The sequence below is a fragment of the Schistocerca serialis genome, chromosome 2 (assembly GCF_023864345.2).
Source record: "Schistocerca serialis cubense isolate TAMUIC-IGC-003099 chromosome 2, iqSchSeri2.2, whole genome shotgun sequence".
Lineage (NCBI taxonomy): Eukaryota > Metazoa > Arthropoda > Insecta > Orthoptera > Acrididae > Schistocerca > Schistocerca serialis.
Window position 1 is genome coordinate 504,428,497 of NC_064639.1, and position 18,185 is coordinate 504,446,681.

At 39.0% G+C, this 18,185-nt stretch overlaps 1 protein-coding gene across 1 annotated transcript in view; it reads right to left on the reverse strand.

Moving 5' to 3' along the window:
• Window positions 1–8,325: 8,325 nt before the first annotated feature.
• Window positions 8,326–18,185, reverse strand: part of LOC126457466 (hemolymph lipopolysaccharide-binding protein-like) — a 91,549-nt gene continuing 81,689 nt past the window's right edge. The window contains exons 4-5 of the mRNA XM_050093757.1: window positions 17,218–17,472; window positions 8,326–8,543 (exon numbers count right to left, since the gene is read on the reverse strand). Coding sequence (XP_049949714.1) covers window positions 8,386–8,543; window positions 17,218–17,472 — 413 coding nt within the window. The 3' untranslated portion in view covers window positions 8,326–8,385. The remainder of the gene's footprint in view (window positions 8,544–17,217; window positions 17,473–18,185) is intronic.

The window sequence follows — 18,185 nt, forward strand, 5'->3', positions numbered from 1 at the left end:
TTTTCTTCTTCCTATATAATTTAGCAGCATTCTGTTCTCATTCACTTCTCTTAAGACTTGTTCATTACTTTTTCTATCTACCCAGCTTGTTTTCATCATTCTTCTCCATATCCACATTTCCATTGCTTCCAGTCTCTTTTTCTGTGCCTTTCCCAGAGTCCACACTTCACATGCGTATGTGAAGACACTCTAGACAAAAGTTTTGGCAAACTTTTTCCTACATCCTTTTATTTTGGAAAGCTTGCTTTGCCAAGGCTATTCTTCTCTTTATATCTGTGATACATTTGTTGTCATCAGTCATTGTGCTCCCCAAATAACAGAATTTCTCAACCTGCTCTAGAACATCATCTTCTAGTTTAATATTAATTTTACCATTTTATTTTGTCTTCCCTACTACCATAGCTTTTGTTTTCTTCTTACTTATTTTTAGATTAAATTCTCTTGGGATTTTGGCAAATTTTAGTAACATAAACTCCATTTCCTTTACTGAGTCAGCAAGTACTACTATATCATCTGCAAAATGGATACAGTGTATTTGTTCCCTGTTAATTTTAATTCCTTTGGTTATTCTTCTCAATTTTTCAATGGGTTTTTCAATAAATAAGTTGAACAAATATGGTGATAATGGGCATCCTTGCCTTACTCCCCTCCTCAGTTTTGCTTTCTTCTTCACACCATTCACTTCTGTCTCTGCTTCCTGACTTTTATACAGGTTCCAGATTAATCTTCTGTCCCTCCAATCAAGATTTATTTCCTTCATTGTCTGGAATAACAATTTCCAATTAACTGTGTCAAAAGCTTTTTTGTAAATCTGTAAAGGTCAAGTAGGTTTTCCTATTAACTCCAATTTGTCTTTCTAATACTATCCTTAGAGTTATTATTGCCTCCCTAGTTGTTTTCTGGATCTGAAAACAAATTGGTCTTCTCCTAAGTTGGCCTCAATTTCTTTTTTATTCAATTTTTTATAATGTTTAACATTATTTTGGAAGTGTGAGATAGTAAGGAGATAGTGTTATAGTTCCCACAGTCCAGACCATTTCCTTTTTTTGGGATAATTACTGTATTGCTGTTAAGCACATCTGTAGGTGGTTCTTTTCCATCTTCATAGTACTCTTTAATAAGTATATATGGCCACAATCACAACACCAAATTAATGGGTATGAAATGGTGGTGCAGTCTATATTTAATCAATTGCTGTTGAAATTCAGGAACCAAAAGCCAAAGTCAGTTATTACTGACCAAGGTACTAACTTCATGTCTGAGTTACTGAAGCAATTATGCCAACTATTATACATAAAGAAATTATGAACCAGAGCACTGCAGAGCTGAAATAGTTCACAGGACAGTGAGAAAAATGTTATCATGCAAATAGTACCATGATAATTGAGACAGCCTTCTACAGTTTGACATGGCCATGAACAACTTGAAAATCCATGGAAACATGAGCTTAATCCCCCTACAGCCAAGAAATGCCCTTCACCTTTGCATTATGCCAACCTACTGCAGGAGGAGATATATCTACCATTTCACATTTTTCTAAAAGGTTAAAACATATCTGGTGATAGGTTACAGAGAAGAATACAAAGGCTCGGAAAAGACAGAGAGGCACTCACAATGAAAGGATAAAACTGCCTAAGTACCTCATTGGTCATTGGATAAAGTTATCTTTCCCCTAAATGCTGAAAACAAAAACTACAATGTTCATTTTGCATTATCAAGGACCTTACTAGCTAGTCAAGATGATGTTTCTAGTTAATATCAAGCTACAACTTATGATCTGAATTAGTAATTAGTAATATTTATGAATACATATTATGGTTATGACAATGCTGTGTGGCTCTTATGAGAGTGGCTCAAATGAAACCTTCTTGTTTAGGTAATACATTAAAAGAATTTGCCTTGTTAGTGGAAACTTAGTGTATTTAATGTAGTTTAGGAAGAAAACAGTGCTGTTACTGCTAGACACTTATTGCTCTGTAAATATGTGGTTTATGTGGAAGTAGTTGAGCAGACTTGTAACAGGAAGTAGGTTGTCGATAAATGAGAGTGAGTGGTTGTGTATATGTGTTACACACAGCAGTGTTTCATTTTAAGATTGAAGATGCTTTATAGTGGATGTTTTCTGGGTCAGTTTGATCATTTAAGATGATGAGGGACTTAAGGAAGTAAACTCTCCACCATCGAATTACTGCAATCCAGAACCAGGCAATTCAATGTATGCCCTACAAAATGAATACACACAATTCCAGAGTCACGTGAGTACACAGTGTTTCACCCTGACAAGGCCATGGTCAAGTGCCCCAGGGACATTATTACAAGAAATACCTAATTATTTCAAAAGACAGGACCACAATGGTTATTCTCAGTGCCAAAACCAGTAGTTACCATTCACACCTGCTGCAAACATTGTCAATTCAGCCATTCACAGTGAATAGAACTGGAGGGCAGGGTTTGTTGGTAAATGGTGCATCTCAGAACCTACTTTCTGGTTACCTGCCAGTATCACTGGAAACACCATATTGAAAGTCTGTTACTTGTTAATCTATATGTCAAAGCTACCCTTTGATATCTCGCAAAAAGAAAACCTAATCTATATGAGTGGCATGCTAGACGAGGCCCTTCTTGTTTCCTCAAATCAGATGATAGCAGAACAGAATGGTCACATGAGAGTGTATCATGTGCTTTATCATGTGAAAAAATATCTGACTGAATACTACCACTGACTCACCACCATAGGAACTAGTACTTCAACTGTCTGAATAATTATGATAATAACAAGCACAGTGTACTGGCACCTCAAATGTAGAGCAATTCTAATCCCACCCCTTACTTTCCTTCAACCTATGCGTCTATAGCACTCATGTCCACATCAGTGAAGAAGTGAATCAGTGAATTTAAGTTGTAAAAAAGGTGAAAAACAAACATGGGCCTAGAAACTCCACCTTTCAGCATCAAGAATGATATAACAAACATAATGTAATGTAAAAAGAGAAGAAGAACAAGCAAGGCTATGAAAAAATATTCCACTTTGACTTTGCACAGCAGAATGTAAAGTTTAGAAGGGATTATGGGAAAATCAGGATCTCTGTTGCAGCCAAATGCTTAAGCACAAATCTGGTGGACTGGATTAATCTAAGGGAGGAGAATATGTGGTGACCTAAAGGTCCAGCAACATTCAAACCAGCCCAGAACAGTAACAAGATTGCAGCCACATCAGCCTGCCAAAAATTGCCTATGCAAGTGAGGAGGAACAGCCTGCTTCCATGTAGGCCCCTGTCTGGATGACCTGGGACTTGAGGAAGCTTCCATGACGGGACTGACATTTGCATGACAACTGCTGGACCCCAGTCATTGGTCTCTGTTCCAGAGGTTTTCAGGAAACATGGAAACATGGCTCTTCCACAAACTTAGTGCTGGGCCAAGACATTTAAGCCCTGAGTACAATCCACTGACATTGGCACAGATAGGCTCTACTATGATGTCCACTTCATGCTAGTCATCACGTATTTATGACACAGCTGTTTGACATCTCTGGCCACAAAGCAGTGGCTGCTACCTGACTGCCTAAGCCCAGGGCTGCCAGCACCTTCCACTACCCCATAGCCTTGGCCAAGCCCTGAGTTCCGACAGCCCAGCAATGGCCACCAACTACCACCGTTCTCCAGCCTGCAGATCCCTGTTTCTGACCCAGATAGCCTGGCTAGTCTTACCTGCCTAGCCCTGGTTACCATCTGGCTCGTCGCCACTCACCTTCAGCTATCAGCTATCAGCAGTAGATGCACTGATTGACACTGATGTCTGATTGTTTTTGGCAAAGACTGGCAGCCTACATTGTTGGCTCCTCCAACTGCCTCCATGACAAAACTGCTCTGCTGCACCTTCCGCACAGCAACAACGTATTACATTATCCAAATTACGTGTATTGTGTGACTGTTATTTATATCGCATTAAACTGGGATTTGTCATTTGTGTACCCAGTTTTTTTGTGATAATCAAAAATGTATGTGCAGGTGGTGTGTTTTAATCTTTTATTAACAATTAATGTTGTCAGGCTTATATATCCGTGCATACACAAAATATGTTATTTGGCTTCTAAAATCAGTCAACACAGAAACAGTAACCAAGAAGAAAAGTTTGGCCTCTTCTACACATAGTATTATCCCTCATTGTGCTGACTTGAAGACAAGAGTCCTTTGTTATTTTAAATATTACTCTTTATAATCTTATAACCTGTATACTGGATAAACATGAAGAAATAAGGTATTTATTCAACAAAATCGAACCAAAAGTATATTGTGCCAAGTAGGCAGGCATACATCTTCGACAAATCTCTTCAAAGATCTTGGAACTTTTATGCTCACTTCATCTGGCAATGAGGTGCTTACTGTGTATAATAAAATTCATTGCCAGATGAACTTTGATATGCATAAACACACTACAAGATACAAAAGCAAACTCAGTGTAGCTACTGCCTCTCAAGACACAAAGAAAGACATAGGGGACTCCTTACATTAAAAGCAGAGAACACTACTTGCTCTTACAAATTATATTGTTTTCTTCATTTGATATCTGAAGGGACCTGTTAGCTGCATGCCATACAGTGTGTAAATAACAAAAATTTCACTTTCAAAATAATGCGGAAAGAGAATCACTATTCAGAATGATGTCAAATTTGAACAGCATGTTATTGGCACAGGGGGAAACATCATGGGAAAAAGTTAACGAAATTTTTAATCAAACAATGGAAAATCCAGTACGGAATGTAACAATACCAGAGAGGGAAAGTTGCTATTCACCATATAGCAGAGATGCTACACACTGTGTGGTTTCAGCTCTCTGAGACTGCAGACATGTGTGCAAGTTGTGTTTGTGTGAGTGTGTGTGTGCTTGTGTGGATGTGTGTCTACTGCTGACAAAGGCCTTAATGGCCAAAAGCTATAATTGCGCGAATAATTTTGATGTGCCTATCGCTGCTCATAATGAAAATTTTACCAATAGATGGCACTGTAAGCATCTTAACTTAAATGAGGCTGCCTATAAATGAAATCAATCACAATAAGATGGCTATGGTCTAAGTTGTACATTATACCATCTGTAACATTCAATGTGTAAAACTGCACAAGTACCACAGTCAACAGTTGCTGCACTTTTAAATAGGTGAGTCCATCCACCATGGCAAGGTCATACCACACCAAATGGGAAAAACCAGTTTTTATTTGTACTCAGACCAAAATCTGCATAAAAAGCAAAATGATATCAGTTTCTAATTGTTGTGAGACTGGCACAACACAAGTTGAGTGTCTGTTCACTATTTTCTGTCACAAGTTGAAATCGAGAAACGGCATATTCCACATCAGACTGGAGTGTCTTGGGGGTCATGATCAGAATTCTTGGCACAATGAAGGCCAACAATTCAGCTCTGTTTGTAATTGGAGCACTGAACACAACACCTTTTATGTAACCCCACAGCCTGAAGTCACCCATGTTAAGATAAGGTGATCTGAACAGACAGGCTGTAGGGAATTTATGGCTGATAATCCTAGCACTTCCAAAAGGCTTCTGAAGCAGCCACTTTACTGACAGTGCAATGTGCAGAGGAAAACCTTCTTGCGTAAAAATGATCGTACCCACATACCCGACACCACCTGTCAAGAATGACATCACCTTCACCTTCTGTTGGCACCTCTGGTTTGCCAGTTCCACATGCCGTTGGTAGAGGTCAGCATGTGTGCCTCAGCAGTTCAGCAACCTGCCAGGAGCTGCCTCCTGGTGGCCTACAGGAGGTACTACCTGCACCCTCCCAATAGTAACTGACCTCGCCCGAACAGCAACCTGAGTGTTCTCGAGCTGTGACGCAGCCACCAGCTGCGTACCCCACTTGCCCCCCATGCTTCGCACTGCTGGGGAGGTGGGTGGAGGGGGGGAGGGGGTTTGGGGGGGGGGGGTGTCTCTGACGCAAAGTGACACTTCTTTGCTTATTTTCTTTGGCTTTTCATTCTGTCTTTGTTGTCTCGCACCATGTTCGACATCCATTTCTGTATTCGCTCTGTTCAGTGCTGAAATAAATGTTAATTTTTACTATAAAAGTGTTCTACGCCATGTAACACCAACAGAGTGTAGGTTATAACAATATATGGGGTGATTATAATTAAATTTAAACTTTCAAACTGCTGTAAAAATAACACCACTGGTCAGAATAACAACAAATTGCAATGGAATATTATCGGAGTTGGGGAAAAACATGTGGCAGAAGAAAAATAAATAGTTACAAAATGTAGCAATAGATGACACTGTAAGCATTATATTTTAATAGTGGTCAACTACAAACAACACATGAATCATAAAACAATGCCTAAGTGTACATCTGACATAAAAAAAACTGTACTACTCAGTGTGCATGGGTGTACGGGTGTGATACTGTTAGTTATGAAAGCTCATCCACCACAACAAGGTCATATCACGTCAGATTGGAAAAAACCATTTTCAATTGTCCTGAGGTCAAAAACTGCATAAAAACCATTAATCACAATGGTTGTTAATTGTTGTGATGCCAAAAATTGCATAAAAATCATCAATCACATTGGCTTTTAATTTTCTTGAGGCCAAAAACCGCAGAAAAAGCATCAATCAAAATCAAATTGGATTATTAATTTCTGTGTGACTGGCACAAAACATGTGCAATATGCTGTCCACCATTTTCTGCAACAAGTTGAAATCGAGAAGCAGCATATTCCACAACTGATTGAAAAGTTTCCAGGGTCATGTTCAAAATGTGTTACACAATTTGTGACTTCAGTGTAGCTAAGTTTGCAGTTGGAACACTGAACACTACATCTTTCAGATAGTCCCACAGCCAGAAGTTATGTGGATTAAGATAAGGTGATTGGGATGGCCAGACTGTAGGGAAATGGTGGCTGATAATTCTATCATTTCCAAAATGGCACTTCAGCAGCTGCTTAACTGGATTTGCAATGTGTGGAGGTGCGCCATCTTGCATAAAAATGACCCCATTCACACATCCATGCTGTTGGAGACCTGGAAAGATGTGGTTGTGCAAAAGCCACTCACAGCACTTACCAGGGTGGTATAGGTAACAGGACCGGAAACACCTGTCTCTTCGAAAAAATGTGGCCTTATGATAAATGATGCCATAAACCGTCACCACATAGTGACCTTTTCATGATGAAGTGGTACTGGTTGATTTGTGTTTGGATTTTCTGATGCTCATATTCAACAATTCTGTGTATTGACATATCCTGTCAGATGGAAGTGGGCTTCATCTGTCCAGAAAATCTTCCACAGTCAATCATTGTCCACTTCCAAGTGAGCAAGAAATTCTAAAGCAAAGGTCTCTCTTGCTGGCAGGTCAACAGGAAGCAACTTGTGCACACAGGTAATTTTGAATGGATAGCAAAGAAGGATGTTTCATAGGATTTTATGCCCCGTGCTCACAGATATGTCCAATGTTCGTGCAATTCTCTGTGCACTGTTTGCACACCACCACTCACCTCCTCCTGCATTTTTGATGCCATTGATTCCACTGATGTTAAATCATTTCATTTCCTCTCACTACCAGGTTGCACACCAAGGGAACTCGTCTTTTCGAATTTCTGAATCTTTTACTCCAGACCAACGGCAGTCATTGGACCAAGGCCTTTTTTCAAACTCTTCAGTGTCCAGAACTTCTGCAGTGCAATGTGTGTGCACAGTCATCATTCTTGTAATACAGCTTTACAAGCAGAGTGTGATCATGCATTGAGACAGTCATGGCGAATGTTGCAGACGCGAAAAGAGGGAAAGCCGTGTACCCGACATGTTTATACCAACTTCAATGGGTCGTACGCATGACAGGTGTTATCATTTACATATTCTGACACATACAGTGCCATATATTGATGAATATTCATACTATTTTTTTTCTTCTGCCATATGTTTTCCCCCTTCTCTGATAATATTCCGTTGCAATTGGATTTCATTCTGAGCAGTGGTGTTATTTCTATAGCGTTTTGAAAGTTTAACTTTAATTATAATCACCCTGTAGTTTTTGTTAGTGTAAATGTTGATAAATTCTGAAAATTCTTCTGCACAGTAGGATCAGTGGAAAATTATGAAAGAGTGAAAGAATGAATGAATGAATGAAAATCAGAGTAAGTATATATTATTTTTAAATTATTCACCACTGTATTTTCAAAGAACATTAAATAACAGACATTTAGTTTCACATAAAGGAAATCCTTTTTTACCAGCATTCATTTAGATAACAGAGATGTATACATCTACATAAAAAACTCTTTTGGAAGACATTAGCAATACACAGGAATCATCTTAATTTGCAACAATTTTCTTTATTATATGCACATATTGGTAAACATTTGTTCCCATTCATTACAATTCACATTCACAGATAAATGGAGCCTTGGCACCACATGGATAATCATTTAATCTGCCTTCATGGTCAACACTTCCACAGTCTTCATTATTATTGAAATTGTCAGGCTGCCCACCACCCCATTTTGTGTAGCCTGTTGTATGAAGTGGTTCATCTACAAGAGAAATTTTTTTTAATATAAAATAATGAACATCACAAACACTCAGTACTTTCCTTTGATTAATGTTTCAGCAACATGAGTATGTCATATATCAAAATATTCTGAATAATAAAATGAAACATGAAAACAAATGATATGACACTGTGCAGATCATGTTAAACAAGGTGTTAGAACTTGGCTAATATAGTTGCTGTGTGTTTACTTTTACTGGTGTTCAATATTCAGATAAGTTCATCATTGAACAAATCAATCCTATGTTCATGTCCCTTAAAATTTGGGAAGAGAATTTTTTTTAAATATATCAAATTTTGTAGAGCTGAAATCCAAAATGGTAAGTTCACTGCCTATATTGGAAGTTAATTTGGCTGTCAACAATCAGTTTTTGTAACACATAATATAAATCTGAAAATAATACAGTCAGTATTACAAATAGAGCTGATCATTACATCCATAAAATGAACCAAAAAGTAATTCTAAGTTTGGAACATAAATTTGAATAAAATGTACAGATATCTGTGGAAAGTTTATTTTTCAAAGGATAACAAATTTAGCTGGAAATGCAAAACAAATGAAGAAACAATGAAATGTTAAAAGTTTAAGGTTGCTATTAATATTGTCTACAACATCATTAATATACCAAATGAATGGCAAGGTTTTCAATGTACTTCCCTGGAGCATGCCTGAAGTTACTTCTATTTCTGTCAATGACTCACAATCCAAGATAACATACCGTGTCCTCCCTACCAAGAAATTCTTAATCTTGTTACAAATGTCATCTGATACCTCATATGAGTATAGTTTTGTTAATAAATGTGAGTGTGGTACTGGGTCAAACATTGTTTGGAAGTCACAAAATATTGCTTGAATCCGACTGCCTTGCTTCATTGGTTTCAGAATGTCGTCTCAGAAATGCGCAAGTTGGGTTTTCTGTGAGTGAAGGTTTTGAAATTATAGCTGGTTTGCATGAATGAGTCACTCTGTTTGAGATACCTCATTATGTTTGAGCTTAGAATATGTGGATATTGTGAATCTGCAAAATGTGCGTGAAAAATTTTGAGCTGTCACCATGAACTGTTTGGATGTAAATAACTTGTAATAGTGAGACATGTTGTCTTGAGAAAGAAGCATTTCTGACTACAACTGTTGTGTTAGTGGGTCAGTAATGTTTTGGGCCCATATCATGTATGAAAAAATATTCATATTTTAGTTTATTCATTTGTGAGTTTCAAAGAAATTTCAGGAAATGCATGCAACTTCTATAATAGAAAGTTACACTGAGGTGACAAAAGTCATGTTCTATCTCCTAATATGATGCCAGACCTCCTTTTGCCCAATGTAGTGCAGAAACTTGACATGGCATGGACTCAAAAAGTCATTGGAAGTCCCCTGCAGAAATATTGAGCCATATTGCCTCTATAACGGCCCATAATTGCGAAAGTGTTGCAGGTGCAAGATTTTGAGCATGAACTGACCTTTCAGTTGTGTCCGATAATTATTAGATGGGATTCATGTCTGGCAATCTGGATGGCCAAATTATTCTCTCAATTTGTCCAGAATGTAAAAGGGGAGAGAGTGTGGCAGATATGATACGCGAGTTGGGATGGAAGTCATTAAAGCAAAGACGTTTTTCGTCGCGGCGAGATCTATTTACGAAATTTCAGTCACCAACATTCTCTTCCGAATGCGAAAATATTTTGTTGAGCCCAACCTACATAGGTAGGAATGATCATCAAAATAAAATAAGAGAAATCAGAGCTCGAACAGAAAGGTTTAGAAGTTCGTTTTTCCCACGCGCTGTTCGGTAGTAGAATGGTAGAGAGATAGTATACTTGTGGTTCGATGAACCCTCTGCCAAACACTTAAATGTGAATTGCAGAGTAGTCATGTATATGTAGATGTAGAAACACATCACAAACAATTTTGGCTCAGTGACATGGTGCATTGTCACCTATAAAAATTCCATCATTGTTTGGGAACGTGAAGTCCATGAATATCTACAAATACATGAAGTAGCCAAACACAAATGAGAACCCAGTGCATTCCATGTAAGCACAGCCCACACCATTATGGAGCCACCACTAGCTTGCACAGTGCCTTGTTGACAACATGGGTCCATTGCTTCATGTGGTGTGCTTCAGACTTGAAACATACCATCAGTTCTTACCAACTGAAATCGGGACTCATCTGATCAGGCTACAGTTTTCCAGTCATTTAGGTCCAACTGATATGGTCATGAGCCCAGGAGAGGTGCTGCAGGCAATGCCATGCTGTTAGCAAAGATGTTCATATTATTGTGTTGTTGGCATAACTCATTAAGGCCAAATTTCATCACACTGTCCTAACTGATACATTTGTCATACACCCCACATCAATTGTTGCTTGTCTTTTAGCACTGACAGCTTTATGCAAACACTGCTGCTCTCCGTTATTAAGTGGAGGCCACTGGCCACTGATCATTCATGGTGAGAGGTAAAGCCTGAAATTTGGTATCCTCAGCACACCGATGACTTTGTGGATCTCAGAATATTGAATTACATAACAGTTTCCGAAATGAAATGTCCCATGTGTCTAGCTCCAACTACCATTTCAGATACAGAGTCTGTTAATTCCCACTGGGCAGCAATAATCATCTCAGAAGCCTTTTCGCCTCAATCATGTGAGAACAAATGTCACATTTGCCAGTGCATTGTCATTTTATACTTTAATGTTCACAGTACTATGACCATTTGTATATTTGCATATCACTATGTGATGGCTTTTATCAGATCAGTGTATTCTGAATATTTTAAGAAACTATTTTCTTTTAGAACTCTAAACATGACTCAAGACTCTTTATGTAACACTGCTATAAAGTAAATGAATATTTACTAAATTAGTGATGGACTGCATGTGGAAAGTCATTCAGTCCTTCCACATTCATGACTGGAATGAAAAGAAATCTCTATTACTGGCTTAATAAAATGTACCCTCTGGCAGTAATTGTACCATTACATGCAGAACATACAACATACAAGTATCCAGATATACAGGATGTTTATTTAATGTGCTCCATATTATTACAGGAGCTAGTACTACTCAAAACTGCAAAACATCTGTCGAAGACAAATACTTGTTGAGAAATGGGCCACGTTACTTGTGTCATAAATGGTTATTCCTGAGTGGTGAAGGCTGTGTTCTATTGATGCTCTCATTGTTTACTAACTATGCTTGACACTGTACTTGGTTCTCTGACCTTGATGATGTCAGATGCACTGCTCACATCTGCCTCCTACCTCAGCATTTGTTATCTACATCTACATCTACATCCATACTCTACAAGCCACCTGACGGTGTGTGGCGGAGGGTACCTTGAGTGCCTCTATCAGTTCTCCCTTCTATTCCAGTCTCATATTGTTCGTGGAAAGAAGGATTGTCGGTATGCCTCTGTGTGGGCTCTAATCTCTTTGATTTTATCCTCATGGTCTCTTCGCGAGATATATGTAGGAGGGAGCAATATACTGCTTGACTCCTCGGTGAAGGTATGTTCTCGAAACTTCAACAAAAGCCCGTACCGAGCTACTGAGTGTCTCTTCTGCAGAGTCTTCCACTGGAGTTTATCTATCATCTCCGTAATGCTTTTGCGATTACTAAATGATGTTGTAACAAAGTGCGCTGCTCTCCATTGGATCTTCTCTATCTCTTCTATCAACCCTATCTGGTATGGATCCCACACTGCTGAGCAGTATTCAAGCAGTGGGTGAACAAGCATACTGTAACCTACTTCCTTTGTTTTCAGATTGCATTTGCTTAGGACTCTTCCAATGAATCTCAGTCTGGCATCTGCTTTACCGACAATCAACTTTATATGATCATTCCATTTTAAATCAGTCTTAATGTGTACTCCCAGATAATTTATGGAATTAACTGGTTCCAGCTGCTGACCTGCTATATTGTAGCTAAATTATATGGGATCTTTCTTTCTATGTATTTGCAGCACATTACACTTGTCTACATTGAGATTCAATTGCCATTCCCTGCAACATGCGTCAATTTGCTGAAAATCCTCCTGCATTTCAGCACAATTTTCCATTGTTACAACCTCTCGATATACTACAGCATCATCCACAAAAAGCCACAGTGAACAAGGTCAGTTATGTATATTGTGAATAGCAACGGTCCTACAACACTCCCCTGCGGCACACCTGAAATCACTCTTAGTTCGGAAGACTTCTCTCCATTGAGAATGACATGCTGCGTTCTGTTATCTAGGAACTCTTCAATCCAATCACACAATTGGTCTTATAGTCCATATGCTCTTACTTTGTTCATTAAACTACTGTGGGGGACTGTATTGAATACCTTGCGGAAGTCAAGAAACACGGATTCTACCTGGGTATCCGTGTCTATGGCCCTCTGAGTCTCGTGGACGAATAGCGTGAGCTGGGTTTATCACAATCGTCTTTTTCGAAACCCATGCTGATTCCTACAGAGTAGTTTTCTAGTTTCCAGAAAAGTCATTATACTCAAACATAATACTTGTTCCAAAATTCTACAACTGATTGATGTTATGGATGTAGGTCTATAGTTCTGCACATCTGTTCAATGTCCCTTCTTGAAAACGGGGATGACCTGTGCCCTTTTCCAATCCTTTGGAATGCTACGCTCTTCTAGAGACCTACAGTACACCGCTGCAAGAAGGGGGGCTAGTTCCTTTGCCTACTCTGTGTAAAATCGAACTGGTATCCCATCAGGTCCAGCAGCCTTCCCTCTTTAGAGTGATTTTAATTGTTTCTCTATCCCTCTGTCATCTATTTTGATATCTACCATTTTGTCATCTGTGCAACAATCTAGAGAGGGAACTACAGTGCAGTCTTCCTCTGTGAAACAGCTTTGGAAAAAGACATTTAGTATTTCGGCCTTTAGTCTGCCATCCTCTGTTTCAGTACCATTTTGGTCACAGAGGGTCTGAACATTTTGTTTTGATCCACCTACCGCTTTGACATAAGACCAAAATTTCTTAGGATTTTCTGCCAAGTCAGTACATAGAACTATACTTTCGAATTCATTGAACACCTCTCGCATGGCCCTCCTCACATTACATTTCGCTTCGCATAATTTTTGTTTGTCTGCAAGGCGTTGGCTATGTTTATGTTTGCTGTGAAGTTCCCTTTCCTTCTGCAGCAGTCCTCTAACTTGGTTGTTGTACCACGGTGGCTCTTTTCCATCTCTTATGATCTTGCTTGGCACATACTCATCTAACGCATATTGTACGATGGTTTTGAACTTTGTCCACTGGTCCTCAACACTATCTGTACTTAAAACAAAACTTTTGTGTTGAGCCGTCAGGTACCGTGAAATCTGCTTTTTGTCACTTTTGCTAAACAGAAAAATCTTCCTACCTTTTTTAATATTTCTATTTATGGCTGAAATCATCGATGCAGTAACTGCTTTATGATCGCTGATTCCCTGTTCTGTGTTAACTGTTTCAAATAGTTCAGGTCTGTTTGTCACCAGAAGGTCTAATATGTTATTGCCACAAGTCGGTTCTCTGTTTAACTGCTCAAGGTAGTTTTCAGATAAAGCACTTAAAAAAATTTCACTGGATTCTTTGTCCCTGCCACCCATTATGAGCGTTTGAGTCTCCCAGTCTATATCCGGCAAATTAAAATCTCCACCCAGAACTATAACATGGTGGGGAAATCTAATCAAAATATTTTCCAAATTATCCTTCAGGTGCTCAGCCACAACAGCTGCTGAGCCAGGGGGCCTATAGAGACATCCAATTACCATGTCTGAGCCTGCTTTAACCGTGACCTTCACCCAAATTATTTCACATTTGGATCTCCGTCAATTTCCTTCAATACTATTGCATTTCTTATCACTATAAACACGCCTCCCCCTTCACTATCCAGCCTGTCTCTGCGGTATACATTCCAATCTGAGTTTAGAATTTCATTACTGTTTACATCTGATTTCAGCCAACTTTCTGTCCCTAGTACTATGTGGGCATTGTGACCTTTCTATAGATGCTCCTACAGTTTACTATTAGCACATTAATATTGTTATTCCCTGCTGCATTTTGCCTACTCCTACCTTGCCACGTCTCAGGAGGTGTATTGTTGGGCCTACGGTGGGAACTCTCTAACCTAAAAAACCCAGATGTGCACTACACACGTACTCCGCTACCCTTGTAGCTGCTTCCTGCATGTAGTGCACGACTGACCTATTCAGGGGGACCCTACATTTCTCCATAGCGGAGGTCGAGAAATTTGCACCCCAGATCTCCGCAGAATCATCTGAGCCTCTGGTTTAAGCCTTCTACTCGGCTCCAAACCAGAGGACCGCGATCGGTTCTGGGAATGATACTACAAATAGTTAGCCCAGATTCCACCCCGCAAGCGAGGCTTTCCGCCTTCACCAAATCCACCAACCATCGTACGAACTGAGGATAACCTCTGAACCCAGATTTGGAGTCAGGTGCACCCAGTGCTCTCTATCGCTGCTGGCAGGGCCTCCTCCACATCTCAGATGGGACCCCCGGCAAGCAGACAGAGTGAACACTGGCCTTCTTCCCTGACCTTTCCGCTATTTCCCTAAGGGGCTCCATCACCCGCCTAACGTTGGAGCTCCCAAGAACTAATAAACCCCTCCGCACATGTGCCTGCTCGGACCTTGCTGAAGGAGCGGCCACATGTCCACTCACAGGCAGCACGGGCGATGCCACATGGCCAGCCTTTACATTGACCCTCCGCCTCGTGCACCACAAATGCCGCTGAACCCGCCACTCCCCTTGGGGAGAGGGTGGCACAACTGCGCCCAGTATCTGCGAATATGCCTCGACAGCAGGGGCAGTGTGTGAAGCATGTAACACCTGGGGTGTACCATGCGACGCACCAGACTCCCCACTGCTGCTACACTCCGAGGCAGCAGCCTGAAGATGGCTGACCGTGGCCGTCAACACGTTCAGCTGTTTGCGAACAGTGGCCAGCTCCTCCTGCATCCGTACACAGCAGTCACACATCCTATCCATCCAAGAAATCAATTTACTGTATTCATTGTCTTGAAGTTGTGCTTACATAAGACCATGATTAGTGATTCTGTGGTGGGTAATAAGTGGGATTTGTATGCAACGAGATAATAAATTACAACAATAACAAAGTGTAGAGAGATACAGATCTTTAAGCAATCATGGAAGGTGGGCATCAGATTCCCTTTAGCAGCAGTGTGTGGGCAGAAATGTGGTTGATGACTCTTAAGTCTCTACACTTTGCTGCACAAATTATCAGGTGCTATTTATGTCACCTGTGCTATTGGGGAAGGTTACCCTTTGAAAAAGTTACAGTTGTGGTGCTTCTCTGAGCTCAATGAAGCACCACCCCCTTCTCTATGCCTAACACAAACCATTAAAGAGTATTGCTTTTGTTGAAGAAGTCAAATAGGGCAGTCTACTTATTCATCTGACCATAATCCATTAAGCTTCCAGTTATAGGGATATTTAAAGGTATTGGTAGATTCTGCCTCCATCTATGATGTGCACAAATACAGGGTCATGTGTCCCAAGCACTTGACTACATATGAGGGCAGATAGTGTGTTCACATGAGCTCATGATTGTTTGAGATGGAGGTTTGAGAAATAATAATGAGTGATAAGTACAATGAGCTCATCTTGTACTGTCAACAAATGGCTATCAAAAGACAGAGTTGCCCATAATTCAATGAGTATTTATTTCAAGGACTTTTTTGTTATTTTGATAATTACTGTCTCCTCTAAAGATATGGGACACATTAAAAAAGAAGACCTACGTTGACATAAATTCTAGGTATGGCGTGGACACAATTTCACTCATGATATCCAAAAACAATAAGAAGCCAAACCAATAATGAAAGATTAAATCATCTGAAACGAAGAAATCAGTATTACTTATTTCTGTCCAACATGGTTTCAAATAAGATACTGCTTTAGTAAAGGAGAAACAGAACAAGAAAAGAGGGAAAGATGGGTAAAAAATGAAGTAAGAAATGCAAGTTCAATTTCATTATGCAACACTTTCCTGTTGACGCAGTAGATACTTTTAGCAGTTGGAATCTTGTAGTTCCATTTGCATATTGATATAGTACCTAATTAGCAGTTAATCGCATGACATTCAGATTGTAACTTGTATGTAATTCAGATTTACTAACTCTGTACTAATGCATTAACTTGATATTAATCATTAAAATAATCACATCTGTTTGTCATAAGCTATTGGAGAGATATAATTTGAACCTTTTAATATGATACTGTTACACTACTATCACCAGATCAACAAGAAAACTTTAGGAAGTATATTTTGTGGTGGGGCATAAGTAGATATCACCAAGATGTTTTCCCAAGTTACCTTTGTTTCTCTGTTACATACTTTTGCATTTTTGTCATTATTTATTGGTATGACAACATATTTTTATCATTATTTATTGGTATGACATCCAAAGAAAGATTGCAGCTGTGTTTCTGACAGGGAAAATGTGTGACATCTCTTTTCTTCACAGGCCGTACCCTATCGTATGATATATTACAGCATGCACCTAAGGCAGATTGCCACAAAGGCTCATCCTTCTACAACCTCTAGCTACATTGCCTGTTTTGCTGACAGCTATAATATTACACACAAACATATGAAAAAATGTATATATAAAAGTAGCAGATTACCAAATATTGTGATGTATTCTCCTTCTTTGTTTATATCATTGAAACCAATAAATGCCCATGAATCAAGTTGTTTGTGTTTTGAAAACAACTGTTTGGCAATATTTGCTTCAGTATCTGAATTTAAAATTGCCAGATGTCCTCCTTCAGTAACACAGATCCTTCTTGCATCACTCCAGGTCTCCTTAGTGGTATGAAATTTGTAATAACCAACACCAGCAAAAAGCTCATATCCAGGACCAGGTTTTGGTGGTGGAACTGTTAAAATAAAAGAAATGCAAATTTATGTAATTGGGTTTTTATATCAGTATGATTCTTTTGTTTCATGTTTCTTCATTTTTCATTTTATTGCATGAGCTGATTTTGTGTCTTCTTATAATCCAGTGAAACTCATCTCTGTCTTTTACTATGTCTCTGTTTTAGATAGTTTTATCCTAAGAGTTTGAAAATAGTAATATCTACACTAAAGAAATATTAAATCCAAGTAATCATTTGTCAATCTTTAACTGATACAGAAATATTTTCAGCAGCTAATATAGGAGTTAGCACATTATTTTACAAACTACTTTTTGATGTGTCATAATTAATATGTTCATATTGACTCAGACTCATTTTGGCATCCTCATAAGGCTAGAGAGATGATTGTCACACATACTTAGTAGGTACAAGGTTTGAAGTAACACATGATGTTAAAAATAGAAGCCAAGTAAATTTCAGTATTTGATTACTCATTGCTGAATGAAATATTGTACATAACAAGTTGGTTTAAGGGATGCTAATTCTTGTCAAACCTGTGGATCTAAGTTGAAAGTGGCAGGAGAGCCAGTTCTCTGGATGTTGTGTTATACTTGAGGAAGCCAGTAAAACAAACCCCTGTATAGTTTCTGTTTTTTCTTTTAAGGATTTCCCAACAAGATACAATAAGGCGGACAGCTCGTACAAAATTTGGTGACATAGAGTATAAAAATTTC